General features: G+C 43.6%; 3 protein-coding genes and 1 pseudogene across 5 annotated transcripts in view; 2 read left to right on the top strand and 2 right to left on the bottom strand.

The window, feature by feature from the left end:
• The window catches only part of Acaca (acetyl-CoA carboxylase alpha), a 334197-nt gene extending 323636 nt beyond the window's left edge, over positions 1-10561 (bottom strand). For 2 of the 3 annotated variants that reach the window (XM_045158040.1, XM_004664543.3), the window contains exon 1: positions 10009-10560. Coding sequence is in view for 1 of the 3 variants with exons in the window: in XM_004664543.3 (XP_004664600.2) it covers positions 10009-10055 (47 nt within the window). In the remaining 2 variants the exon portion in view is untranslated. Of the gene's footprint in view, positions 1-10008 lie in introns of all 3 variants that reach the window. The other variant, XM_045158041.1, reaches the window with a different exon arrangement.
• A 99-nt stretch (positions 10562-10660) lies between these two features.
• Positions 10661-26936, top strand: part of Tada2a (transcriptional adaptor 2A) — a 74506-nt gene continuing 58230 nt past the window's right edge. Inside the window, exons 1-2 of the mRNA XM_045159439.1 lie at positions 10661-10708; positions 15997-16118. Of these exons, the coding sequence (XP_045015374.1) occupies positions 16094-16118 (25 nt within the window). The 5' untranslated portion in view covers positions 10661-10708; positions 15997-16093. The remainder of the gene's footprint in view (positions 10709-15996; positions 16119-26936) is intronic.
• LOC101594780 (60S ribosomal protein L27a-like) lies at positions 23414-23854 on the top strand. The gene has a single exon (XM_045159440.1). It carries the CDS (start codon positions 23414-23416, stop codon positions 23852-23854), a length of 441 nt encoding a protein of 146 aa, XP_045015375.1.
• On the bottom strand, positions 24776-26542 carry LOC101594201 (annotated as a pseudogene).

The following is a 26936-nucleotide window of genomic DNA, read 5'->3' as shown; positions in this document are numbered from 1 at the left end:
AGGCACATGCCACCATGCCCAGAAGCAATAGCTATTTTTATAGTACCAGGTTGTGAAGGTTACTTTGTTGAGTCATTTTGAAGTGTGTTTATGAGTATATGATTAAATAGAAAAAGGGTTTTAGAGAAAAATGTCCTTAACATGATTATAGATTCTAGAAAATTAATAAAATGAGCAGACAAACACTGAAAAAAATTGCAGTCATTTATGTAAACAGCTTAACATTTAAGGCCTAATTATCATGCAGTACTGTAACAATTACACATATTATTAAATATGCATCGGATTAACCTTTTCTAAGTTTTGACTACAAGAGTAAAGTACTCACTGTACTCAAAGAACAGTTATGTAGTTAATTGCTCATAATATATGTTTGCTCACAATTTACATTAACCAAATGAGACCTAGAGCTTTTCTCCACTTGAGGCTATACTATATTACCCATCCTAGACTGCAAGTATATATTTGTCCTATGACCTGTGACATACCTTGTACTTGGTTTTTCAGTAGTGTTAGTCAAAGATCCCTCAAAGGTTCTGTACCCACAAGGCTAGATGGTTAGAAGTTAGCAACTGCAGAGAGGCTGAAATGTGGCAAGGGCATAGCCATATTATCCTGGGCTATTTTAGCCCCTTAATGGCCACTGATTGCCTATTTCTGTGTGTGACCTAACATCCATGGCTATTATGTAAATCCTTTTGAAATGTATAAACAGACCCCTAGCTTCCCCCAATTCAAAAGCTACAAATGCCATCAGAAAGCATGGGAAGCCCAGAGCAGAGATTTCCCTGCTTTGCTGTAACCCCCTACAAATACACTAATGTATTTACAGTGTTTACATTTATGACTTTCTGTGTTATTTCCATAAAATTTCATGAAACTGTTACCACATTAGAACATAGTATTTGGGATAGCTCAGGGCCATGGTCACTCATATTTGACTCCAGGAAAAAAACTATTAAGCCAGGCATAGTGGTGCATGCCTTTAATCCCAACACTCAGGAGACAGAGACCACCTTGAGTGTACATAGTGAATTCCAGGTCAGCCTAAGCTAGAGAGAGACCCTACTCTGAAAAACCCAAAAAACAAAACAAACAAACAAAAAACCCTGAACTCTTGTTTCTTTTGAGGTAAGAGTTGTGTTTTTTTTGTGGTATTACTTATGACACCTGAACTGGAGGCACAAGGGAGAAACCACTTTCAAGACACAAAAGATCTAATAGTAGCTGAGTGTGTGGCACACACCTTTAATCCCAGCACTTGGGAGGCAGAAGTAGGAGGATCACCCTGAGTTCGAGGCCACCCTGAGACTACATAGTAAATTCCAGGTCAGCCTGAGCTAGAGTGAGACCCTACCTTGGAAAAATAAAATAAAAAGGAAAAGAAATAAAAACAAAATAAACAGGGCTGCTGAGATGGCTTAATGGTTAAGGCATTTGTTTGCGAAGCCTAAGGACCGAGGTTTGATTCCCCAGTAGCCATACAAGCCAGTTGCACAAGGTGGCAAATGAGCCTGGAGTTCATTTGCAGTGGCTGGAGACCCTGGTGCACCTATTTTCTCTCTCTCTTTCTCTCTCAATGCCTCTTTCTCCCTCTCAAAAAAATAAATAAAATAAAAAATCGTTTAAAATAGCATATATATTGGTCTTGAGAGATAACTTAGCAGTTAAGGCACTTGCCTGCAAAGTCTAAGGACCCCAGGTTCGATTCCTCAGTACCCACGTAAAGCCAGATGCATAAAGTGGCACATGTGTCTGGACTTTGTTTGCAACAGCTAGAGGCCCTGGTATACCCATTCTCTATCTTCCTTTTTATATCTCTCAAATATTTTAATTTTTGTTTTTCAAGGTAGGGTCTCACTCTAGCCCAGGCTTACCTGGAGTTCACTATGTAGTCTCAGGCCAGCCTTGAACTCATGATGATCCTCCTACCTCTGCCCCACAAGTTCTGAGATTAAAGGTGTGTGCCATCACACTTGACTATTAAAAAAAAAAATTTTTTTTTAAAGAACAGATATAGTTCTTAGAACCCCCCCACCTTTTTTTTTTCCTATATAGTGCCTCACTGTAGCCCAGTCTGACCTGGGATTAAAGGCCTGTGCCACCATGCCCAACTCTTCATGTGCCACCATGCCCAAATCTTATTTTTTTTTTTCCAAAGTAAGGAGACACTGTAGGCCAGGCTGACCTGGAATTTACTATGTGGCCTCAGGATGGCCTCAAACTCACAGCAATCTTCCTACGTCAGCCTCTGGAATGAAAGGATTAAAGGAGAGCTGTGGTTTTTGCATTATCAATAATGATAAAAAAATGCCTGGATGTGGTGATGCATGCCTTTAATCCCAGCACTTGGAAGGCAGGGGTAGGAGGATTGCTTTGAGTTTGAGGCCAGTCTGGGACTACATAGTAAGTTCCAGGCCAGCCTGGGCTACAGAGAGATCCTAAGTCAAAAAGAAAATAAAAGAGGGCTGGAGAGATGGTTTTGTGGTTAAGGCACTTGCCTACAAAGCCAAATGACGCAGGTTCGATTCCCCAGGACCCACGTAAGCCAGATGCACAAAGGGGCACATGTGTCTGGAGTTCATTTGCAGCAGCTGGAGGCCCTGGCATGCCCATTTTCTCTGTCTCTGTCTCTGTCTCTGTCTCTGTCTCTCTCTCTCTCTCTCTCACATAAATAAAAATAAGATATTTAAATATTTATTTGGGCTGGGGAGATGGCTTAGTGGTTAAGCGCTTGCCTGCGAAGCCTAAGGACCCCACCCAGTTCAAGGCTCGATTCCCCAGGACCCACATAAGCCAGATGCACAAGGTGGAGCATGTGTCTGGAGTTTGTTTGCAGTGGCTGGAGGCCCTGGTGCGCCCATTCTCTCTGCCTCTTTCTCTCTCTGTCTGCCTGTTGCTCTCAAATAAATAAATAAAAATAAACAAAAATTTTTAAATATATTAAAAAAATAAGATAAAGAAAGAATAATGACATAAAAATGAAAGAAGCAAAATAAATTCTGTTTAATCTATTGAATTACTCTGAAAACTACAGGTTTCCCAGAAACAGGAGTTACTAATTCAAATAATAAATTTTTCCTAATGTTTTTATGATTATATGGAACTAGGTTAACTTCTTTACAGGCATTTCAAACACTGATTGGGCACTTATTGGTTGCAAAAAAGTACAGACTATTTGTCACCAAATGATGCAAAGTATTTTGGGAGCCTATTTTGACAGTCAAAAGGGGGAGGCCCTGTATATAAAGCTAATAGGTATGCAGCTAAGCTGCCGAGTAGGCATGTTTAAGTCTTCTGATAACCAGGCCCACTCAGTCCTAGAACATTACTATGGGGACCTGACATTTTAGATTCTACTCTAAGCCTGGTGAGTCAAGAAGCAGATAGTCTATACTTTGTGTAGATAAGAAAGTCAGTCAGCCAGATGAGGAAAAGTCAGACTTTAGGGGTAAACAAAGGCCCAGATTTATTAAAATATTATTGAATCACCATGCCATTATTCTAACTCTTTAGTTTTAAATAGTGAGGCATTTTATGAGTTACATTTTTTGCTTGTTTTTTATAAGTACCATACCAAAAATATTTTATTTATTCACTTATAACCTGTTTATTAAGAAATTAATTTATAGTCAGTGTTTTATGTAGCCTAGGATGACCTTGAACTCACCATTTTCTGGCCTCTTTGTCCCAAGTGTTAAGATTACAGCCATATGTCACCATATCCAGTTCTAGATCTAGTGTTTTTAAAAAATATTTTAAGAGAGCTGGGTATAGTGGTGCATCCTTTAATCCCAGCAATTGGGAGGCAGAGGTAGGAGGATCGCCATGAGTTCGAGGCCACCCTGAGACTACGTAGTGAGTTCCAGGTTAGCCTGAGCCAGAGTGAGACCCTATCTTGAAAAACAAAACAGAACAAAAAAATATATATATTATAAATTTTGTTTATTTTTATTTGAGAGCAACAGACAGAGAAAGAGGCAGATAGAGAAAGAAAGAGAATAGGCATGCCAGGGCCTCCAGCCAATGCAAACCAACTCCAGATGCTGGGGAATCGAGCCTTGAACCAAGGTGCTTAGGCTTCACAGGCAAGTGCATAACCACTAAGCCATCTCTACACACACACACATACACATACACACACACACACACACACACACACACACACAAACACACACACACATATATATATTTGGAATGGCTTACAATGCAATCATCCAGGTAGAAATTGTCCTTGATACCCATGATCTTGTACTATTGAGCACTACCTTCACAAGACCCTCATAATGGGAGGAAAAGATGATGACATAAAAATAAAAGAGAAAAAGCCAGGTGTAGTAGCACATACCTTTAACCCCAGCACTTGGGAGGCAGAGGCAGGAAGATCACCATGAGTTTGAGGCCACCCTGAGACTACTTAGTGAATTCCAGGTCAGCCTAAGCTATGAGACCCTACCTGTAAAACAAAAACAAAAACAAAATAAAGTAAGAGAGAGGCTAATGGAGGGAGGGAGGGGATATGATGGAGTGTGGATTCATGAAGGGGAAAGGGAGTGGGGTGGGAATGACCATGGTTTATTGTCTGTAAGTATGGAAGATGTCAATTTAAAGAAAATGGGCTGGAGGAATGGCTTAGTAGTTAAGGTGCTTGTCTGCAAAGCCAAAGGACCCAGGTTTGATTTCCCAGGACCCACATAAGCCAGATACACAAGGTTGTGCATGTACCTGGAGTTCATTTGCAGTGGCTAGAGGCCATGACATGCCCATCCTCTCTCTGTGTCAAATAAATAAATAAATATTATAATGTAATAATAATAAAATACTTTAGCTGGGTGTTTTGGTACAGGCCTTTAATCCCAGCACTGAGGAGGCAGAGGTAGGAGTATCACGGTGTTGAAGACCAGCCTTACATAGTGAATTCCAGGTCAGCCTGGGATAAGGTGAGACCCTACCTTGAAAACCAAAAAATAAATAAATAAAAAAGTAAGGTAGGGGCTGAAGAGATGGCTCAGGGGTTAAGGTGCTTGCATGTAAAGCCTAATGACTTGAGTTTGATTTCCCAATACCCACATAAAGCCAGATGCACAGGGTGACACATGCATCTGGAGTATGTTTGCAGTGGCTGGAGGCCATGGTGTGTACATTCTATCTGTGTCTTTCTTGCTTTTTTTTTTTAATTTTTTTTTTATTTACTTATTTGAGAGTGACAGACACAGAGAGAAAGGCAGATAGAGGGAGAGGAGAGAGAGAGAATGGGCGCGCCAGGGCCTCCAGCCTCTGCAAACGAACTCCAGACGCGTGCGCCCCCTTGTGCATCTGGCTAACGTGGGACCTGGGGTACCGAGCCTCGAACCGGAGTCCTTAGGCTTCACAGGCAAGTGCTTAACCGCTAAACCATCTCTCCAGCCCTCTTTCTTGCTTTTTATCTCTCTTTGCTTGCAAATAAATAAAAATAAAAATATGTTTTTAAAAAGTAAGGTAGCTCACTCGAGCATGGTAGTACGTGCCTTTAATCCCAGAACTTGAGAGGCAGAGGTAGGAGGATCACCGTAAGTTCAAGGCCAACCTGAGACCACATAATGAATTCTGGTATATATATGTGTACCTAAAATTTTGGTTCTTCCGTGTAGGGTCTTGCTCTAGCACAGGCTGACCTGGAATAATTCACTCCACGGTCTCAAGGCCTTGAGCTCACAACAATCCTACCTCTGCCTCCCAAGTGCTTGGATAAAAGGCGTGCACCACCATGCCTGGCTCATGTGAATTTTTTTTTTAATTTTTAATTTATTTATTTGAGAGCGACAGACACAGAGAGAAAGACAGATAGAGGGAGAGAGAGAGAATGGGCACACCAGGGCCTCCAGCCTCTGCAAAGGAACTCCAGACGCGTGCGCCCCCTTGTGCATCTGGCTAACGTGGGACCTGGGGAACCAAGCCTCGAACCGGGGTCCTTAGGCTTCACAGGCAAGCGCTTAACCGCTAAGCCATCTCCCCAGCCCCTCATGTGAATTTTTAAAAACTATTTTATTTTTCAATCAGAGAGATACCAATAGGGAGAGAGAATGGGTGCTCTAGGGTCTCCTGCCACTGCAAACAAGCTCCAGACACGTGTCACCTTGTACATTTGGCTTTTTGTGGGTACTGGGGAATCAAACTAGGCCCACTAAGTTTTGCAAACAAGTCTTTAACTGCTGAGCCATCTCCCCAACCCTTCATGTGAAATTTATTTTTTTGTTTGTTTTTCAAGGTAATGTCTTACTCTAGCCCAGGCTAACACACCACAATCCTCCTATCTCTGCATGTGCCACCACACCAGGCTTGAGTTTTTTTTTAAATATTTTATTTTTATTTATTTGACAGAGAAAGAGAGAGAGAATGGATATGCCAGGGCCTTTAGCCACTGCAGATGAACTCCAGACACATGCACCCCCTTGTACATCTGGCTAATGTGGGTCCTGGGGAATCAAACCTGGGTCCTTTGGCTTTGAAAGCAAACACCTTAACTGCTAAGCCATCCCTCCAGCCCCAAGCTTGAATTTTTTTTTTTGGGGGGGGGGTTCGAGGTAGGGTCTCACTTTGGTCCAGGCTGACCTGGAATTTAACTATGTTGTCTCAGGGTGGCCTCAAACTCATGGCAATCCTCCTGCCTTCCAAGTGCTGGGATTAAAGGCATGTGCCACTATGCCCAGCTCAAGCTTAAATTTTTGAAAAACATTTTATTAGGCTGGGGAGATGGTTCAACCATTAATACATTTGCCTGGAGTGGTTTGCAGTGACCCTGGTGCACCCACTCTCATTCACTCTCTCCCTCTCTCCTTGCAAATAAATATAGTACTTTAAAAAAATATTATTTTTTATTTGAGATGGGGGAGAGGAGGAGGAAGACAGAAAATGGGCACACAAGGGCCTCTTGCCACGTAAACTCCAGATGCATGCACCACTTTGTGTATTTGGTTTTACATGGGTACTGACTGGGGAATTGAATCTGAACTGGCAAGCTTTACAAGCAAGTGCCTTTAACCACTAAGCCATCTCTCCAGCCTCATCTGAACTTTTTAAAACAGTATTAAAAATATTGTGTTTACAAAAACAGACATGTAGATCAGTGGAACAGAATAGAGGACCCAGATGTAAGCCCAAGTAGCTATAGCCACCTGATATTCGATAAAAATGCCAAAAATACTCATTGGAGAAGAGACAGCCTCTTCAGCAAATGGTGTTTTGAAAACTGGATATATATCTGCAGAAGGATGAAAATAGATTCTTCTCTCTCGCCATGCACAAGAATTAAGTCCAAATGGATTAAAGACCTTAACATCAGACCGGAAACTCTGAAACTGCTAGAGGAAAAAGTAGGGGAAACCCTTCAACATATTGGTCTTGGCAAAGACTTTCTGAATACAACCCCAATTGCTCAGGCAATAAAACCACAAATTAACCACTGGGACCTAATGAAATTACAAAGATTTTGCACCACAAAGGACACAGTGAAAAAAGCAAAGAGGCAACCTACAGAATGGGAAAAAATCTTCGCCAGCTATATATCTGATAGAGGATTAATATCTAGGATATACAAAGAACTCAAAAAGTTAAATAATAAGGAATCAAACAAGCCAATCAAAAAATGGGCTATCGAGCTAAATAGAGAGTTCTCAAAGGAAGAAATACGAAGGGCATATAAGCATCTAAAAAAATGTTCTACGTCACTAGTCATCAGGGAAATGCAGATTAAAACTACATTGAGATTCCATCTCACTCCTGTCAGATTGGCCACCATCATGAAAACAAATGATCATAAATGTTGGCGGGGATGTGGAAAAAAAGGAACCCTTCTGCACTGCTGGTGGGAATGCAATCTGGTCCAGCCATTGTGGAAAACAGTGTGGAGGTTCCTAAAACAGCTAGAGATTGATCTACCATATGACCCAGCTATAGCACTCCTAGGCATATATCCAAAGGACTCATCTCATTTCCTTAGAAGTACGTGCTCAACCATGTTTATTGCTGCTCAATTGACAATAGCTGGGAAATGGAACCAGCCTAGATGTCCCTCAACAGATGAGTGGATAATGAAGATGTGGCACATTTATACAATGGAGTTCTACTCAGCGGTAAAGAAAAATGAAGTTACGAAATTTGCAGAAAAATGGATGGACCTGGAAAGTATTATACTAAGTGAGGTAACCCAGGCCCAGAAAGCCAAGCGCCACATGTTCTCTCTCATATGTGGATCCTAGCTACAGATGACTGGGCTTCTGTGTGAGAATGAAAATACTTAGTAGCAGAGGCCAGTAAGTTAAAAAGGAGACATAAAGGGTAGAGAAAGGAAGGGAAGAGGATACTTAATAGGTTGATATTGTACATATGTAATTACAATGAATGTAATGGGGAGGTAATATGATGGAGAATGGAATTTCAAATGGGAAAGTGTGGGGGTAGGGAGGGAGGGAATTACCATGGGATATATTTTATAATCATGGAAAATGTTAATAAAAATTAAAAAAATAAAAATTTAAAAAAAAATAAAAATATTGTGTTTATTTATAAGCAGAGAGATACTGAGACACAGTGAAGTATGGGCATGCCAGGGCCTCTAGCCACTGCAAACTCCAAATGCATGCACTACTTTGTGCATCTGGCTTTACATGAGTACTGGGAAATTGAACCTGGGTCATTAGTCTTTGCAGGCAAGTGGCTTAACTGCTGAGCCATCTCTTCAGCCCAATTTTTGTGAGTTTCTCTCTCTCTGTAGCCCAGGTTGGTCCAGGATTCCCTAGGTAGCCCATGCTGGCCTCAAATTTGTGACAATCCTGTCTCAGTCTCCCAAGTACTAGGATTACAAGCATGATTCATCACTTCCTGCTGAGAATTTTCTTTTTAATTTTCTTTTCTTTAATTAATTATTTATTTTTTCCTCCTTTTTGTTTGTTTGTTTGAGAGGGGAAGAGAGAGACGAAAAAGGAAGATAGAGAAAATGGGTGTGCCAGGGCCTCTATCTACTGCAAATGAACTCATGTGCCACTTTGTGCATCTGGCTTATGTGGGTACTGGGGAGTTGATCCTGGGTCCTTAGGCTTTGCAGGGTAGCCCCTTAACTGCTAAGCCATGTCTCTCCAGCCCTCTCCTCCTTCTTTTGAAGTTGGGTCTCACTCTAGCACAGGCTGACCTGGAACTCACTCTGTAGCCCACGTTGTCCTTGAATTCACCGAGATTCTCCTACCTATGCCACCTGAGCACTGAGATTAAAAGCATGAACCACAGCACCCACCTAATTAGTTTATTTTTGAGACAGTGTCATATATCCCGGGCCTAAAACTTGCTGTGTAGTTGAGGATAAACTTGAAGTTCTGACCCTTTTCCCTCCATTTCTAGAGTGCTAGGTTAACAGACATGTGCTTTAACACACCAGGTTTGTGTTGTTGGGAATGGATGAAATCTTTTCATCTTTACCAGTTAACTTGCATTATTCATGTACCATACAATGAATAAAGGAGCCACACAGGCAGACAGCGTAAATGGATTCTAACAGCAGATGGACAAAATTGTTGAAGATAATCTCTTAAACAGATATTAACAGCATCAAGGTTAAAATAAGCCATGGTTGGAACACCCTTCCCCAACACTTGGTAGCAGCATTACTCCAAATAGATAAATTCATTCCAGTGCCAAAAATTTCTTCACCTGGAAAAATGGGATTTTTAAAAGTGTCTAAACCTGGCGTGGTGGCGCACTTCTTTAATCCCAGCACCCATGAGGCAGAGGGAGGTGGGCTGCTATAAGTTCAAGGCCACCCTGAGACTACATAGTGAATTCCAGATGAGCTTGGGCTAGAAAGCAAGACCTTACCTCGAAAAGGAAAAAAAAAAAAGTGTCTACCTCACCAAGTTGTTTTAAATGAGACCGTAAGTGGAACCTGGTTTGTATTAACTCCTGACATGCATTAAGTACGTAACAGATGGTAACAATAATAACAACGACTCGTAGTAAAAAAGAGACGTTGGGACATACCTATCCTTCAAGATTGACATCAGAGTGGACCACCACATCCTCATCATTGCATCTCCATCTGGGCATGTGAAGCCCAAAGAGGGGGAAATGGTTGTTTCCAAAGCAGGTGATTTCGACGTCCCAGAAACATCAGAATGAAACGTCCTCTTTTCATCCCTCAAGCCATTTAGTGGGGTTCATCCATGAGTGGCGGTGCGGGTGGGGGTGGGCAGAGACTGCGGAGATGGCCACCGCTCGCCGTCCCACGGCCCAGTGCCTCAGTTTCCTGGGCTGCAAACAGGGGTTGGGAGTGGTAATGGTTCTTCGGGGAAAGGGGGGGCTGTTAGCAGCCGGGTCTATCTCTCCGCACTCGGGAGAGGGAAGCCAACGGCACCAGCAGGAGGGAGGCTGCGGCGCCCGGCCACACGCCAGCCACACGGGCGAAAGTGACTGACTACTGGTGAGACCCATGCGAGCGGCTCGGCCCCATCCTCCGGGCGCTGGGGGTCCCGGGGGTAGGGGGTAGGAGACGGCGGTGAGGAAAAGGGAGTTGAGGGGCGGTGGGCGGAGCCGCGGAGGGAAGGGAAGGGGCCCCGACGGCGGGCGTACGGCGTGCTCGCGCCTGCGCAGTCCGGGAGCGCGCGCGCGTCGAGGGGAGCGCGCACGTCGGAGCCCCGGGGCAGCGCGCGCGCGCGCGGCTGCAGGAGGGCGACGTGGCGAGGTGAGCTGCGGGGCGGGCGGCCCCGCGCGGTCTCCGCGGTAGCCGAGCCGAGCGAGGGGAAGCCGGGTGGCGAAGGGCGGGCAGTGGTGGGCTCCGGGCTGTGGGGTGGCGGGAGGAGACCCCGTGGACGATAGCGCTCCGCCACGCGGCGGTGGACGGTAGCGTGGCCCGGACCCGACCCCTGTGGCCACGCCCCTCGCGTGGGCGGCCCGCAGCGTCCCAGCCTCAGTGTTCCTGTCTCTCTAATGGAACGCGTCGTCACACCGGGGACAACGCAGTGTGCGCGGGCCGGGCCTTTCAAAGTGCCAGGTCAGCCTTGGCTAGAGTGAGACCCTACCTCAAAAGATATGTATTAAGCTTTCGTTTATATCTTCAAGGGAAATAATTTACCGAAAGTAAATCGTGAGGCTGGAGAGATGGCTAAGCTGTTTAAAGGCGCTTGCATGCAAAACCTGACAGCTTTGGTTCGATTCCTCAGCACCCATGTAAAGCCAGATGCATAGTGGTAGAACATCTGGAGTCTGTTTGCACTGGCATGAGGCCCTGACAAACCTATGCTCTGTGTCTCCATCTGCCTCTTTCTCTTTGTCTCTCTCTCTCTCTCCCCCCTCTCTCAAGTAAATAACAATGTTATTTTAGGGCCGGAGAGATGGCTCGGCGGTTTAAGGTGCTTGCTTGCAAAGCCTTAAACCTATGGCCTAGGTTTGATTCTCCAGCACCCAAGTAAACCCAGATGCACAAAGTGGCACACGCATCTGAAGTTTGTTTGCAATTGTGGAGGCCCTGTTGTGCCCATTCTCTCTCTGTGTGTCTCTTTGCAAAAAAAATATCTTTTTAAAGTAAATTTTTATATTATTTTTAAAAAAATTATTTATGTGGGCACTGAGGAATTGAACCTGGGTCATTAGGCTTTGCAGGTAAATGCTTTAACTGCTGAGCCATCTCCCTAGCCCTCCAGGAACCCCCCCCCCTTTTTTGAAGCAGGGTCTTACTGTATCCCAGGCTGACCTGACACTCACTATGTAGTTCTAGGTTGGCCTCGAACTCACAATAATTCTCTTACCTCAGCCTCCCAAGTGCTGGGATTAAAGGTATGATGGCCTGGCTATTTTTTATTTTATTTTTAAAAGTATTATTTATTTATTTATTTTGAGAGAGAGAGATACAAAGGGTGCTCCAGGATCTCCAGCCACTGCAAATGAACTCCAGACATATGTGCTATTATGTGCATCTGGTATATGTGGGTCCTGGGGAATTGAACCAAGGTCCTTTTGCTTTGCAGGCAAGTGCCTTAACCACAAAGCCATCTCTCCCGCCCTATTTTTAGTTTTTTGTGCGTTTTTTTGGTGTTTTTTTTTTTTTTTTTTTTTGACACAGGGTCTCATGTAGCCCAAGCTGGACTCTAATTCACTATGTAGTTGAGAATAACCTCAAACTCTGATCTCCCTGCCTCCACCTCCCAGTGCTGGTATTATAGGTGTAGACTACCACACCTGGATTGAAAGAGTATTTACAACTGAACAAATGTATGTTGTACAGCAGTCCTTCGTTTCCAGCACTAAAAGCTCATTCAGGGGCTGTGGTGATGGCTAAGTACGTAAAAAGCCTGCTGCACAAGCATGAGGACCCAAGTTTGGGTTCCTAGCACCCACATAATAGGTGTGCCCAACATGGTGGCACACGCCTTTAATCCCACCTTCAGGAGGCAGAAATAGGATTGCTGTAAATTCAAGGCCAACCTGCAATTACAGAGTGAGTTCCAGGTCATCCTGGGCTAAAGTAAGACCCTACTTCAAAATAGGCCAGGTGTGATGGCACCTACCTTTAATCCCAGCACTCGGGAGGCAGAGGTAGGAAGATCTCCATGAGTTCCAGGCCACCCTCAGACTACATAGTGAATTCCAGGTCAGCCTAGAACAGAGTGAGACCCTACTTCAAAAAATGGAAAAACGAAAAAAAAAGGGGGCCACTGGCTGGAGAGATTGCTTAGTGGTTAAGATGTTTGCCCTTGAAGCCTAAGGACCTAGGTTCACCTAATTTCCCAGTACCTATATAAGCCAGATGCACAAGGTGGTGCATGTGTCTAAAGTTCATTTGCAGTGGCTGGAGGCCCTGGAGTCCCTATTCTCATTCTCTTCTGTCTCTTTTCTTACAAATAAATAGAAATATTTTAAAAATATATTATTTATTTATTTGAGAGAGAGAAAGAGAGATACAGAAATAAACAGGTAGAGAGAGAGAGAGATAATGGGCATGCCAGGGCCTCTAGCCACTGCAAACAAACTACAGATGTGTGCGTCCCCTTGCATCTGGCTTACATGGGTCCTTTGGCTTTGTAGGCAAGCACTTTATCCACTAAGCTGTCTCTCCAGCCCATAAAAATATTTTTTAAAAAGGATTGGAGAGACGGCTTAGCAGTTAAGGTGCTTGTCTGCAAAGCCTAAGGACTCATGTTCGACTCTCCAGATCCCACGTAGGCCAGACACACAACATGACACTACTGTGCCAGGTCACACATGCACACAAGGAGGCCCTGGTGCACCAATTCTCTTGCTGTCACTCTCTCACATTAAAAAAGGGAGACTGGTGCCAGGCATGGTGGTGCATGCCTTTAATCCCAGCATTCGGGAGGCAGAGGTAGAAGGATCGCCGTGAGTTCGAGGCCACCCTGAGACCTCATAGTGAATTCCAGGTCAGCCTGGGCTAAAGTGAGACCCTACCTTGAAAAACCAAATAATTAAAAATAAAAATAAATAAAAAATAAAAAGGGGGGACTGGAGAGATGCCTACGTGGTAAGGAACTTGCCTGTGCAGCCTAAGGACCTGGGTTCTGTTCTCCAGTACCTCGCAAGCCAGGTGCACCGGGGGATGCATGCATGTGTCTGGAGTTTGTTTGCAGTGGTTAGAGGCCCTGGCATGCCCATTCTCACTCTCCCCCTCTCTGTCTCTAATAAATAAGTAAAAATAAAATCTAGGGCTGGAGAGATGGCTTAGTGGTTAAGCGCTTGCCTGTGAAGCCTAAGGACCCTAGTGCAAGGCTTGATTCTCCAGGACCCTCATTAGCCAGATGCACAAGGAGGCACATGCATCTGGAATTCATTTGCAGAGGCTGGAGGCCCTGGTGGGCCCATTCTCTCCCTCCCTCCTTCCTTTCCTTCCTCCTCTTCCTCCTCTCCCTCCTCCTCCCCTCCCCCTCCCCCTTCCCATATATATATATATATATATATTTACATATATGCATATATACACACACACACACATACCGTTTTCACTCTGTCGCTGACAAAAAAAAATCTTAAAAAGTTTATTAAATATATAAATAAAATATATATTTTTAAAAAGGGCCACTCGGGTCTGGAGAGATGGCTTAGCACTTAAATGCTTGTCTGTGAAGCCTAAGGACCCTGGTTCAAGGCTCAATTCCCTAGGACCTATGTTAGCCAGATGCACAAGGGGTCGCACACGTCTGCAGTTTGTTTGCAGTGGCTAGAGGCCCTGGCGCACCCATTCTCTCTCTCTCTCTCTCTCTCTCTCTCTCTCTCCCTCTCTGTCACTCTCAAATAATAAATAAAAATAAACAAAAAAAGGGGGACCCACTCTGAGCCAGGCGTGTTGGCTCACACCTTTAATTCCAGCACTTGGGAGGCAGAAGTAGAAGGATTGCTGTGAGTTCGAGGCCACCCTGAGACTTTATAGTGAATTCTAGGTTAGCCAGGGCTAGAGCATGACCCTACCTCAAAAAAAAAAAAAAAAGTGTGGCAGTATACCCTTGTAATCTCAACTCTGAGCAGGAGAAGATAGGAAGATTCCTGGGGCTTGCTGGCTAGCTAGTCCAGCTGAATCAGTGAGCTCTGGGTTCACTGTGACACCCTGTCTCAACAAATAAAGTGGAATGCAATTGAGCGGGACACCAGCTTCAACCTGTGGCCTTCAAATGTCTGTGTTCCCATCCGCGTGTGCCAATACACACACTACACACATACAAAACAAAAAGAAACTTATTCAGGTTAAAGTTTTATTGGAACAATAGAGAAATTAGAAGAGCTCTATAGTTAAGCCACCTGGGAATTGACTTTTCAATAGCCAGAGCTCATGGGCCAAATTCTTTGACTGGTGAATGACTGATGTCCAATAGCCATCTATCCTGTCTTACTGAAAAGCCAGACTTATTAAGAATTTAGTTTACTCTAACTTCGGTGGGGGTAGTGCAGGTTTGAGTATTGTGATTGGCAACCCCATTTCTGCCATGTGAAATATGGGAAGGTCAGTGTATCAAAGGAAAGATACCTAAAGAGAATTGATGCTGGGCAGAGAAAGCCAAGAGTTACTAGAAATAAATAACATGTGCTTGGTATGGTGATGTTTACCTGAGATGTCTGCACTGGCAAGATGAAGGCAGGAGGAACTCTTAGAGGCCAGTGTGGGCCACATGAGACCCTGTCTCCAGAAACCAAAACCAAAAATGAGAAACATGTAATGCCTAGGCACTGTGCTACATACTATGGAGTAAATGTGATGATGACAATTCTCATAAAGAGAGGTAGACTCTTAGATCACATTTTTTACAGAGGAGAAACAAGTCCATAGAGGTAATTTGCCCAGTATTACAAACCTAGGATTGCCAGAACTGAATTTTTTTTTCCTAACTGTTGTACACCTTTCATTTATTTATTTATTTATTTATTTTTGAGGTAGGGTCTTACTCTAGCCCAGGCTGACCAGGAATTCACTATGTAGTCTCAGGGTGGCCTTCCTGGTACTGGGATTAAAGGTGTGTGCCACCACACTTGGCTTAAATATGTTTTGTTTTTGTTTGGTTAGTTGGTTGATTTTTTGAGATACAGTGTCACTCTAGCCCAGGATGACCTGGAATTCTCTATGTAGTCTCAGGGTGGCCTCAAACTCACGGTGATCCTCCTACCCCTGCCTCCCAAGTGCTGGGATTAAAGGTGTGTGCCACCACGCCCGGTGACTTAAATACGTTTCTTTTTTTTTTTTTTTTTTTTAATTTTTTTTTATTTTTATTTATTTATTTGAAAGTGACAGAGAGAGAGAGAGAATGGGTGTGCCAGGGCCTCTAGCCACTGCAAACAAACTCCAGACATGGGAGCCCCCTTGTACATCTGGCTAACGTGGGTCCCGGGGAATTGAGCCTCGAACCAGGGTCCTTAGGCTTCACAGGCAAGTGTTTAACCACTAAGCCATCTCTCCAGCCCTTAAATACGTTTCTTAATGCCTTGTCCTTTCTAATGTGTTTCTGACCATGTGTCACTTTTCCTTGTTCATAGGGGTCATCAGTCTTCAGTGTACTTCTTGGCTAGTTCTGAAATCTTGAAGAAGCTCTGCCCTGAGGAAGATCAAACAACAATCTTTGCTAACTGGGGAATGGACCGTTTAGGCTCCTTTAGCAGTAAGTACAGTGGGAACAAGTCTAGGGTAAGGATACTTAAGTAGTAGTTGATCATGGCAGTAAAATATTTGAAGTTAAGTAATAATGTTTGTGTATCTAATCCTGAAGGAATAGCACATCAAAATAAAATCAGCTACTGACTATGACACACGTGTCACCCTGAATCTTAGAATAAATGAAGCTGAATAGACCAGCCAAAGGATGATCAAACTAAAGGCAATGTAGAGTTGGGGAGATGATTCAGTGGTTTAAGGCACTTACTTGCAAATCCTGATGGCCTGGGTTCAATTCCCCAGGATCCACGTAAAGCCAAATGCACAAAGTGGTGCATGCATCTAGAGTTTGTTGGCAAGTATCCCTGGCATGTCCAATCTTTTTCCCCTTTCTTCCTTTCAAATACATTTTTAAAATTTGTTTTTATTTATTTATTAGAGACAGAGAGAGAGAGAGAGAGAGAATGGGCACAGTAGGCCTCTAGCCACTGCAAACAAACTCTAGTCACATGCACCACCATATGCATTTGGCTTATGTAGGTCCTAGAGAATTGAACTTGGGTCCTTAGACTTCTCAGGCAAGTGCCTTAACTGCTAAGCCATCTCTCCAATCCTCAAATAAATTAAAAAAAAAAAAATTTTTTTTAAGGTACTGTAGCCAGGCATGATGGCACACACCTTTGATCCCAACACTAGGGAGGCAGAAGTAAAGGAGGATTGCTGTGCGTTTGAGGCCAGCCTGGGACTATAGAGTGAGTTTCATGTCAGCCTGGGCTAGAGGAGTAAGACCATACCTCAGAAAAACCAAAACAACAAGGCAATGTAGTTGGTTAGAAAGATGAATTCTAATGTTGTATAGTATAGTTAAATAACTACATCTGACAACAGATGAATATTTAAATTTTTTTTTTTTCTTTTTTTAAGGTAGGGTCTCACTCTAGTCCAGGCTGACCTGGAATTCACAAAGTAATCTCAGGGTGACTTTAAACTCACCACAGTCCTCCTACTTCTCCCTCCTGAGTACTGAGATTAAAGGTGTGTACCACCACACGTGGCTTAAAATATTATGATTTTTTATTTGTTTATTTATTTATTATTATTTTGGGGGGGAGGGTTTTTGAGGTTGGATCTCACTCTGGCCCAGGCTGACCTGGAATTCACTATTTGGTCTTAGGGTGGCCTCAAACTCACAGCAATCCTCCTGCCTCTACCTCCCGAGTGCTGGGATCTAAGGTGTGCACCACCATGCCCTGCTGATATATTATTTATTTAGAAAGTGTAAGAGAGAAAGCATCAGATAGAGAGAATGGTGTGCCAGGGCCTCTAGCCACTGCAAATGAACTCAAGATGCATGTACCAACTTGTGCATCTGGCTTTACACAGGTCCTGGAGAATCAAATCTGGGTTCTTAGGCTTTGCATGCAACTGACTTAACCACTGAACAATCTCTCCAGCCCAACAGTTGAATATTTTAAAATAGCTAGCAGAGAGGATTTTGGATATTCCCAAAACAAAAAGATAAATAAATGAAGTAATGAATATTCCATTTACTCTAATCCCATCATTACACATTGTATACATGTATTGAATTGTAACAGTGTACCATGTAAGGTACGTGAGCCAATTAAAAATAAATATATTAAGCTAGGGAGATTTGCTTTGTGTTTAAAAGGTGCTTGCTTGCAAAGCCTGCCAGCCCAGGTTCAATTCCTTTTTTCTTTTTAATATTTTATTTATTTGAGAGAGAGGGAGAAAGAAGCAGAGAGAGAGAGCGAGAGAATGGGCTCACCAGAGCCTTCAGCCACTGCAAACAAACTCCACATGCATGCACCATGTTGTGTATCTGGTTTATGTGGGTTGTGGTGAATTGAAAATGGGTGGTTAGGTTTTGCTGACATGTGCCTTAACTGCTGAGTCATCTCTCCAAACCCCCCCCCCCCCAGGTTCAATTCTTAAGCCTCCCATGCAAGCTGGATGCAAAAGAGCAGCACCAGTATCTGGTGTTCCTTTGCAGCAGCAAGAGGCCTTGGGACACTCATACACACATCTGTGTATGTGTAAATAAACAGTAAAATATGCGTATGTGTAGTTTTTTTGTTTGTTTTGTTTTTCAGTTTTTCGTGGCAGGGTCTTACTCTTGCCTAGGCTGACCAGGAATTAACTATGTAGTCTCAGGCTGGCCTCAAACTCACAGAGATCCTTCTTCCTCTGCCTTCCAAGTGCTGGGATTAAAGGTGTGCACCATCAATTCCCGTTGCCCCCCCCCAACCCGAGGTAGGGCCTCACGCTAGTTCAGGCTGACCTGGAATTCACTGTGTAGTCCCAGGGTGGCCTCAAATTCCCAGCGATTCTCCTACCTCTGCCTCGCAAGTGCCTGGCCCTGACTTTTTATTTTTTGTTTGAGACACAGAGAGAGAGAATTGGCATCCCAGGGCCTCAGCTGCTGCAGTGGAACTCCATACCTTGCACCACCTAGTGGGCTTGTGCAACTTTGCATTTGCCTCACCTTTGTGCATCTGGCTTATGTGGGATCTGGAGAGTCAAACATGGGTCCTTAGGCTTCACAGGCAAGTGCCTTAACCACTAAACCATCTCTCTAGCCCCTTGTTTTGTTTTGTTGTTTCTCAAGGTAGTGTCTCACTCTAGCCCAAGCTGACCTGGAGCTCACTATGTAGTTTCAGGGTGGCCTTGAATTTACGGCAATCCTACCTCTGCCTCCCAAGTGCTGAGATTAAAGGCATACACCACCACTGCTTGTTTGGTTTTAAACGTATTTTTATTCAATAAAACGGCAGTGAGGTTTCTCTTTAGATCCAATAACTCATTTAGACATCTTGATAAATAAATGTCAGTGGTAAAATAAAGCAAATATTCACTTTCCCTCCCTTTAAATGGAATTTGTGTCCTAACAGTAAACCATAGTGTAATTTAGTGCATAGGATTATAATGTATGTGTTGAAATAAAGTCAAGAAGCTATGGCCATGGAGAGCAAAATGATAATGCTTTGATTGTAAAGACATAAGATTTGGCAAAAATAGAAATCCCACAGTTAGATGTCTGTGTCCTGTGAAGAACCAGGAAGGGAGGCTGAGGCGGTAACTCAGTAAAGTGCTTGCCATTCAAGTATGATGATGTGAAATGGGATCCACAGAACCCATGTAAAAAGCCATTACATTATGCTTGTTATCCTTTCACTGGGGAGGCAGAGACAAGGAGGATCCCTGCTGCTTATTAGCTAGCTTGTGTAGCCGAAGGTGTTAGCTCCAAGATCAGTGAGAGATCTTGTTTTAAAAAAATAAGGGGGCCAGGGGAGCTTGACAAGAGAGATGGTGCATGCTTTTTATCCAAGGAAACTGAGGTAGGAGGATCGCCATGAATTCAAGGCCAGCCTCAGGTGTGTGCCCCATGTGCATATGGTGGGTGGAGGCCAGAGTACAATGTGAGTGTCATCCTTTATCACTCGTCCACTTTATTTCCTTTAGACAGAGTCCCTCACTGAGCCTGAGCCTCTGTTGTTTTTCAGTCAGACTGGCTAACCAGCAATCATCAGCAGTTGTCTCTCCACGCCCATCAGAACTGGGGTCATAGGCCACACCTGACCTTTTATGTGGGTGCTAGAGATCAAACTCAGGTCCTCGTGTGTACATATCAAGCATTCTTAGGCAATGAAGCATCTCCCCATCCATCTTTTTTTTTTCAAGGTAGGGTTTCACTCTAGCCCCAGGCTAACGTAGAAGTCACTATGGAGTCTCAGGGTGGCCTCAAACTCACGCCGATCCTCCTACCTCTGCCTCCTGAGTGCTGGGATTAAAGGCATGTGCCACCACACCCAGCTAAAACATTTTTTAAATTTTTTATTTATTTAAAAGAGTATATTTGGACTCTGTAGGGTCTCTCGCTACTGTAAATCAATGCCCATCTGGCTTTATGTGAGTGCCTGGGGAATTGAAACCAGGTCAGTAGGCTTTCTAAGTTAGTGCCTTTAATTGCTGAGCCTTCTCCCAGCCCCAGAAAATAATTTATAATGAAATACTACAACTGAAATAAGTGTGTCGGTGTTTTATTTTTAAAAATACATTTTTTATGTTATTTTACTTATTTGAGAGAGAGAGAAAGAGGTAGAGAGAGAGAGAGAGAGAGAGAGAATGGGCACACCAGGACTTCCAGCCACTGTAAAAAAACTCCAGATACATGTACCACCTTGTGCATCTGGCTGACATAGGTGCTGGGGAATTGAACCTGGGTTTTTAGGCTTTGCAGGTAAGTACCTTAACCACTAAGCCATCTCTTCACCCCTCACTGTATTTTTTTTTCTCAAATTTTTATTAACAACTTCCATGATTATAAAAAATATCCCATGGTAATACCCTCCCTCCCCCCACTTTCCCCTTTGAAACTCCATTCTCCATCATATCCCCTCCTCATCTCAATCAATCTCTCTTTTAATTTTGATGTCATGATCTTTTCCTCCTCTTATGATGGTCTTGTGTAGATAGTGCCCTCACTGTATTTTTGAGACATGCTAATAATCAAGTATGGTGACACATGCCTTTAATCCTAGCACTTGGGAAGTTGAGGAAGGGGATTGGCTTGACTTCAAGGTCAGCCTGTGCTACTAAGGAAAGAGGACTGGGTGATGGAAGACAGTATACTAATAATAGAAAACCCAGTGACTGGTAAGCAGTGAGCTGCTCGTATCAGTGGATTGAATCACTGCATCTTACAAATGCAGCATGATTCAGGTGTGTTTTATAAATGACTAAGAAGTGCTGTAATCCTGCATAACTCCTGGTGAAGTTCCACATAAGACAAAACTGCTGCCTCTAAAGTTGCAAGCAATTAGTTGCTATACTAGAAAATTGAGTGTATATTAAAATAATAAAAAAGGGGGGTTCTCAATTTTTATTAACATTTTCCATGATTATAAAAAATATCCCATGATAATACCTTCCCTCCCCCCAAAAACATTTTTTTATTTGTTTTATTTTTCAAGGTAGGATCACACTCTAACCCAGGCTAACCTGGAATTCAGTATGTAGTCTCAGGCTGGTCTTGAACTCATGTTGATCCCATTACCTTAGTCTCATATATTTTATTTTTATTTTATTTGCAAGCAGGGAGAGAGAGAGAATGAATTGGTGTCAGGCCCTCTGACCACTGCAAATGAACTCTAGATGCATGCACTACTTTGTGCATCTGGCTTTACGTGGGTACTAGGGAATAGAATACAGGTCTTTAGGCTTTGCAGGCAAGTACCTTTTTTTTTTTTTTTCAATCACGATGGGTGTGGTGCCATATGCCTTTTTTAAAAAATTTATTTGAGGGCTGGAGAGATGGCTTAGCAGTTACGCGCTTGCCTGTGAAGCCTAAGGACCCCGGTTTGAGGCTCAGTTCCCCAGGTCCCACGTTAGCCAGATGCAGGGGGGGCGCACGCGTCTGGAGTTCATTTGCAGTGGCTGGAAGCCCTGGCGTGCCCATTCTATCTCTCTCTCTCTGCCTTTTTCTCTCTCTGTCTGTCGCTCTCAAATAAATAAATATAAACAACAAAAAGTTTAAAAAAAATTATTTGAAGGGGGGGGAGGGAGAGAATGGTCATGCCAGGACCTCCAACCACTGCAAACAAACTCCAGAAGTATGTGCCACCTTGTGCATCTGATTTACCTGGGTCCTGGGGAATTGAACCGAGGTCCTTTGGCTTTGCAGGCAAATGTGTTAACTGCTAAGCCATCTCTCCAGTCCCCTTTTTTTGTTTTTTTGATGTAGGATCTTACTCTAGCCCAGGCTGTCCTGGAATTCATTACGTAGTCTCGGGGTGGCCTGGAACTCATCGTGATCTTCCTTTTGCCACCCAAGTGCTGGGATTAAAGATGTGTGTCATTACACCAGCTTTATTTTTTTCTCTTTTCTGGGATTTACTTGTCCCACTTCTCTTTGCCTCCCATGTGCTGGGATTAAAGGCATGTATTACCATACCCAGCTTTCTTTTTTCTTTTCTTTTAAGACATTTTAATGTATTTATTTTATTGAGAGACAGAGAGGGCATGGTGGTGCATGCCTTTAATCCCAGCACTTGGTAGACAGAGGTAGGTAGACCGCCGTGAGTTTGAGGCCACCCTGATACTATATAGTGAGTTCCAGGTCAGCTTGGACTAGAGTGAGACCCTGCCTTGAAAAAAAAAAAAAAGAAAAGAAAGAGGCAGACAAAAAGAATAGGCACACCAGGGCCTCCCGCCACCACAAATGAACTACAGATGTATGTATCACTTTGTGCATCTGGCTTTATATGGGTACTGGGGAATCAAACTCAGATCTTCAGGCTTTGCAAGTAAGAGTCTTTAACCACTTAGCCATTTCTCCAGCCCCTCATCTCTTCTTAAAAATGTTTTTGGGGTGAGAGATGGTTTAGTCGCCAAGGTGCTTGCTGGTAAAGCCAAAGGATCTGTGTCTATTCCCTATTACTCAAACAAACAAACAAACAAAATCCCTCAGATCACTTTTTAGTTTTTTGAGGTAAGGTCTCACTCTAGCCCAGGCTGAACTGAAATTCACTGTGTAATCTCAGGGTGACCTCGAACTCATGGTGAGTTCTCCCAAATGCTAGGATTAAAGGCATATACCACCATGCCTGGCCATCCCCTTAGATGACTTTTGTTGTTTGTTTGTTTTTCAAGGTAAAGTCTCACTCAAGCCCACACTGACCTGGAATTCAGTGTCTCAGGTGGCCTCGAACTCATGGTGATCCTCTTACCTCTGCCTCTCCAAGTGCTGGGATTAAAGGCATGTGTGTATGACCATGGCAGACTCAGATCACTTCTTTTTTTTTTTTTTTTTCCCGAGGTAGGATCTCTAGCTCAGGTTGACCTGGAATTCACTATGTAGTCTCAGGGTGGCCTTGAACTCACTGTGATCCTCCTACCTCTGCCTCCCGAGTGCTGGGATTAAATATGAATTGCATGCATCACCACGCCTGGCTTCAGATTAGTTCATAACAAGTTAGTAAAGGCAGGACACTATGGCACTAGAAGCTAACTACTAAAGAGCATCCCATAACAGATGGTTTTCACAGGGCTTTCTACGGGGCTCTGCTATATCTTGATCTACCAAGTGTATATGGGTCCTCCCACTAATCATCCAGGAGACCTTTAATTTCTTTCATCTTTGAGATGTTGTCATCTCCCAGAAAGGCCACATTCCCATGGCCTTAAAGGGAAATTAAGCCCAGGGACCATTCCCCCCACTCCTCCATCTGGAGTGTAAGATTAATATACAAACCCCTACCCTCTTACCTTTCGGTCACTGCCATGCCGTCCAGACTGAGGAAGACCTGGAAGCTTCAGGGCCATGTGAGCCACGGCCAAATCAGCAAGCACCGGCAGCACCTGGGAGGCCGGGGTAATGCTGGTAGCAGGCATCACCACAGGATCAATTTCGACAGATATCACCCAGGTTACTTTGGGAAAGTTGGTATGAGGCATTACCACCTAAAGAGGAACCAGAGTTTCTGCCCCACTGTCAACCTTGACAAATTGCAGACGTTGGTCAGTGAACAGACCATGGTAAATGCTGTCAAAAATAAGACCAGAGTTGCCCCCATCATTGATGTTGTACGATTGGGTTACTACAGAGTTCTGTGGAAAAGAAAGCTCCCTAAGCAACCTGTCATTGTGAAGGCCAAATATTTCAGCAGAAGGGCGGAGGCGAAGATAAAGGGTGTTGGGGGCGCTTGTGTCCCGGTGGCTTGAAGGCACTCAGTGAGGTTCATTAAATGCTAGAAAGTGCTTTTCCAAAAATAATAATAATAATAACACACACACACACAAACCCACAGTGGAACAGTACATTGCTTTAATTGGCGGGGTGTGGGGGGGCCGGGTAAGAGACCACCATGAGGGAACAGTCATTCAAATAGTTATACACAAATGAACAACTAGAATCATTTTCTTAAGGACTCAACTTGTGGAAGAAAAACTAATTGCTATTGCAAAAAACACCTATATGAAGTTGAAATTGGATTTTGAATAACATTAGTAGAGAATATATTCTAGCAACTGGAGGTAACTGGATGTAAAATTCTGGCAGCAATTTAGTAGAACAGTCCTAGATGGTCAGCTGAGACCAACATCTAATGAGACCAAAGCCTTGTCTGTGGGGAATTTTGGATGATACTTGCAGAAATATTATACTGGGCATAAACCACATGTTTCCACATGTATTGTTAAGTTTCATATAGTAAAAGTTTTTTTCTGTGTAGGTGAGCTCCCTTCCCCGTCTCTGGTGCTTGCTGGTGCTTGTGCTGGCACTGGGGCAGGGAAGGGAGGCTTTGTATGGTGGCTGAAGTTTTCCCACTGGTCCTCATGATCCTCTTCCTCACGAACCCCTCTGTTGGTCCCTGCCGTCTTCCCTTCACATTTCTTGAGTTTGCGAGGAGCTCTGGTGTGAGTGGAGAATCCCCTCACCTGGGTTTTCCTTTGGCCATGCGGAGCTGGTGCTGTGGCTGCTGGAGCCACTTCTGCCTGCCTGTGTGGGCTCTACATGCTCTGGATCTCTTTTACTTCTCTGCTGCAGTTGATAATTTCTTATACACCTCACTTTTTAGTAGAAGAGTGTATTTTGTGAGGATTTTTTTCTGGCTTTTTCTCCCCTAGGCTGCTTTGGCATGGTTTTTACGCCACCATCTTAACTGGAAGACAAAAGTTTTTTTCTATATGCACTTCATTTTCACAGCAAGAGTGGCATAGAATACCTAAACACAGAAGACAGCATTCATGCCAGATACCTAAGTCCTTGATGCAATAATGCATGCACTTCAACATGATTACAAGGTGGTCATCTTGGACGACATGGCCCCCACTATCAACATCTAGGAAGTAGCCACTTCCTTTAATGTGTCTTCTCTTTTTGCACTTTTTCTCCATTTTTCTTAATCTCCTCTGCTGTTGCTGCTTCTTAGCAAAACCAGTAAAAACAAAATTGTAATCATTGAACATGGTGCTCTGGCAATCAAGACGTTCAGTCTTCTGGGGTGTGGAAAGCACTGTGCAACATTTAGAACTCTGAAAACAAATAAGGCGGTCACAAACTTTCCTGGCTTGAAGAATTCCACAACTTTCCTGATCGAGTCATCATAGGAGATCTGACTTCAGTTTGTTTCAAAGCTAACACAGGAAAATTCTGGGGCTGGAGAGATGGTTTAGTGGTTAAGGCACTTGCATGCGAACCCAGAGGACCTAGGTTTGATTCCCCAGGACCCACGTAAGCTGGAGGCACAAGGTGGCACACATGTCTGGAATTCATTTGCAGTGGTTGGGTGCCTTGACACACCCATTCTCTCTCTCTCTCTTCCCCCCTTCCTCCTCCTGTCTCTCTCAAATAAATAAATAGAAATAAAACATTTAAAGGCATGTGTTATAGTACCTGGCTTTCTTTAAAAAAAAAAAAAGGAAAATTATGATTCAGGAGTGATGTGAATAGTTCAATAAGTTCCATTTGATTTCATTCCATCCATTGGATGGATGCCCACAAGGATTGAACAATGTGGCATCAATGACAGAACCTGGTATCAGGTCACAAATTCCACTCTCACGAGTGACATCCTTTGCAGTAGCACCATCTTTCATGTAGAACTGGTCCATAACTACTAGGTCAGAATTTCCAGGGTTATGGGCTAGAGAGATGGCTTAGCGGTTAAGCGCTTGCCTGTGAAGCCAAAGGACCCTGGTTTGAGGCTCGATTCCCCAGGACCCACATTAGCCAGATGCACAAGGGGGCGCACGCGTCTGGAGTTCGTTTGCAGTGGCTGGAGGCCCTGGCGCGTCCATTCTCTCTCCAACTGTCTCTTTCTCTCTCTGTCTGTTGCTCTCAAATAAATAAATAAAAATGAACAAAAAATTTTTAAAAAAAGAATTTCCAGGGTTTGATCTGGCTGATTACTTGACTTTCTCAGAAATTCAAAGTATACAAGTACCAACAGTCAGAATTCATATATCCCATACAGTATGCTACTCCGCTTGGGAAAATTGCATTCAGAAACTCTTATTTCTTCTTGGAAGGCACAATGTGGGTACTCTTGGTGAGAAAGCTTCATGAAATTCTTATGAGAATAAAAGAAGCATTGAATTGAGTCAAATCCACTGTAATCCCTAGAAAGTTTCAACAGGGGAACCAGTGCTTTCAACAAGAGGGTGGTACCACATGTCTGCAAAATGAAACTTCTTTTGGAGACAAACATGCTACTCTTACTTGAGTATATAAGCTTCCTGCTTGTTAGGTTTTGTCACACTGAAGATTGAGCATTGCACATCCTCCAGAAGGACGTCTCATTGAGCCCTTGGGATGGTGTGAAAATCCCCAGATCCCCACTTAGCTTCAGATTGCTGTCTGGAGAACCAAGCCTCCAGTAGCTCCTTGGTCCCTTTGAAAAAATGTACAGCTTCTATCACTGTGAGACTAGCCAACAACCACAGAAAATCCACTAAAATTAAATGTCTTCTCCTGCCTGCCACTGTGGATGGTTCCAGCTGTGTTACTTACTAAAGTTCAGGTTCCTTTTTTGTTTGTTTTTCGAGGTAGGGTTTCACTATAGTCCAGGCTGACCTGCAGTTCACTAGTAGTAGTCTCAAAGTGGCCTCAAACTCACAGTGATCCTCCTACCTCAGCCTTCCTAGCGCTGGAATTAAAGGCATGCGCCACCACACCCGGCCATGTTCCTTTTTTTTTTTTTTTTTTTGCTATAATTTTATATTAACTTTTTTCTTATAAAGAAGGATTAATAGGACTGGAGGGATGGTTTAGCAGTTAAGGTGTTTGGATTTCCCAGGACCCTGT

The sequence above is a fragment of the Jaculus jaculus genome, chromosome 9 (genome assembly GCF_020740685.1).
Source record: "Jaculus jaculus isolate mJacJac1 chromosome 9, mJacJac1.mat.Y.cur, whole genome shotgun sequence".
NCBI classification, from domain to species: domain Eukaryota; kingdom Metazoa; phylum Chordata; class Mammalia; order Rodentia; family Dipodidae; genus Jaculus; species Jaculus jaculus.
The sequence above is the reverse complement of the archived record's forward strand: the minus strand, read 5'-3'. Positions and strand labels throughout refer to the sequence as shown.

What these genes read in the sequence shown, in the direction of transcription:
- LOC101594780 (XM_045159440.1), top strand. Translation starts at nt 23,414, where the DNA reads ATGCCGTCCAGACTGAGGAAGACCTGGAAGCTTCAGGGCCATGTGAGC.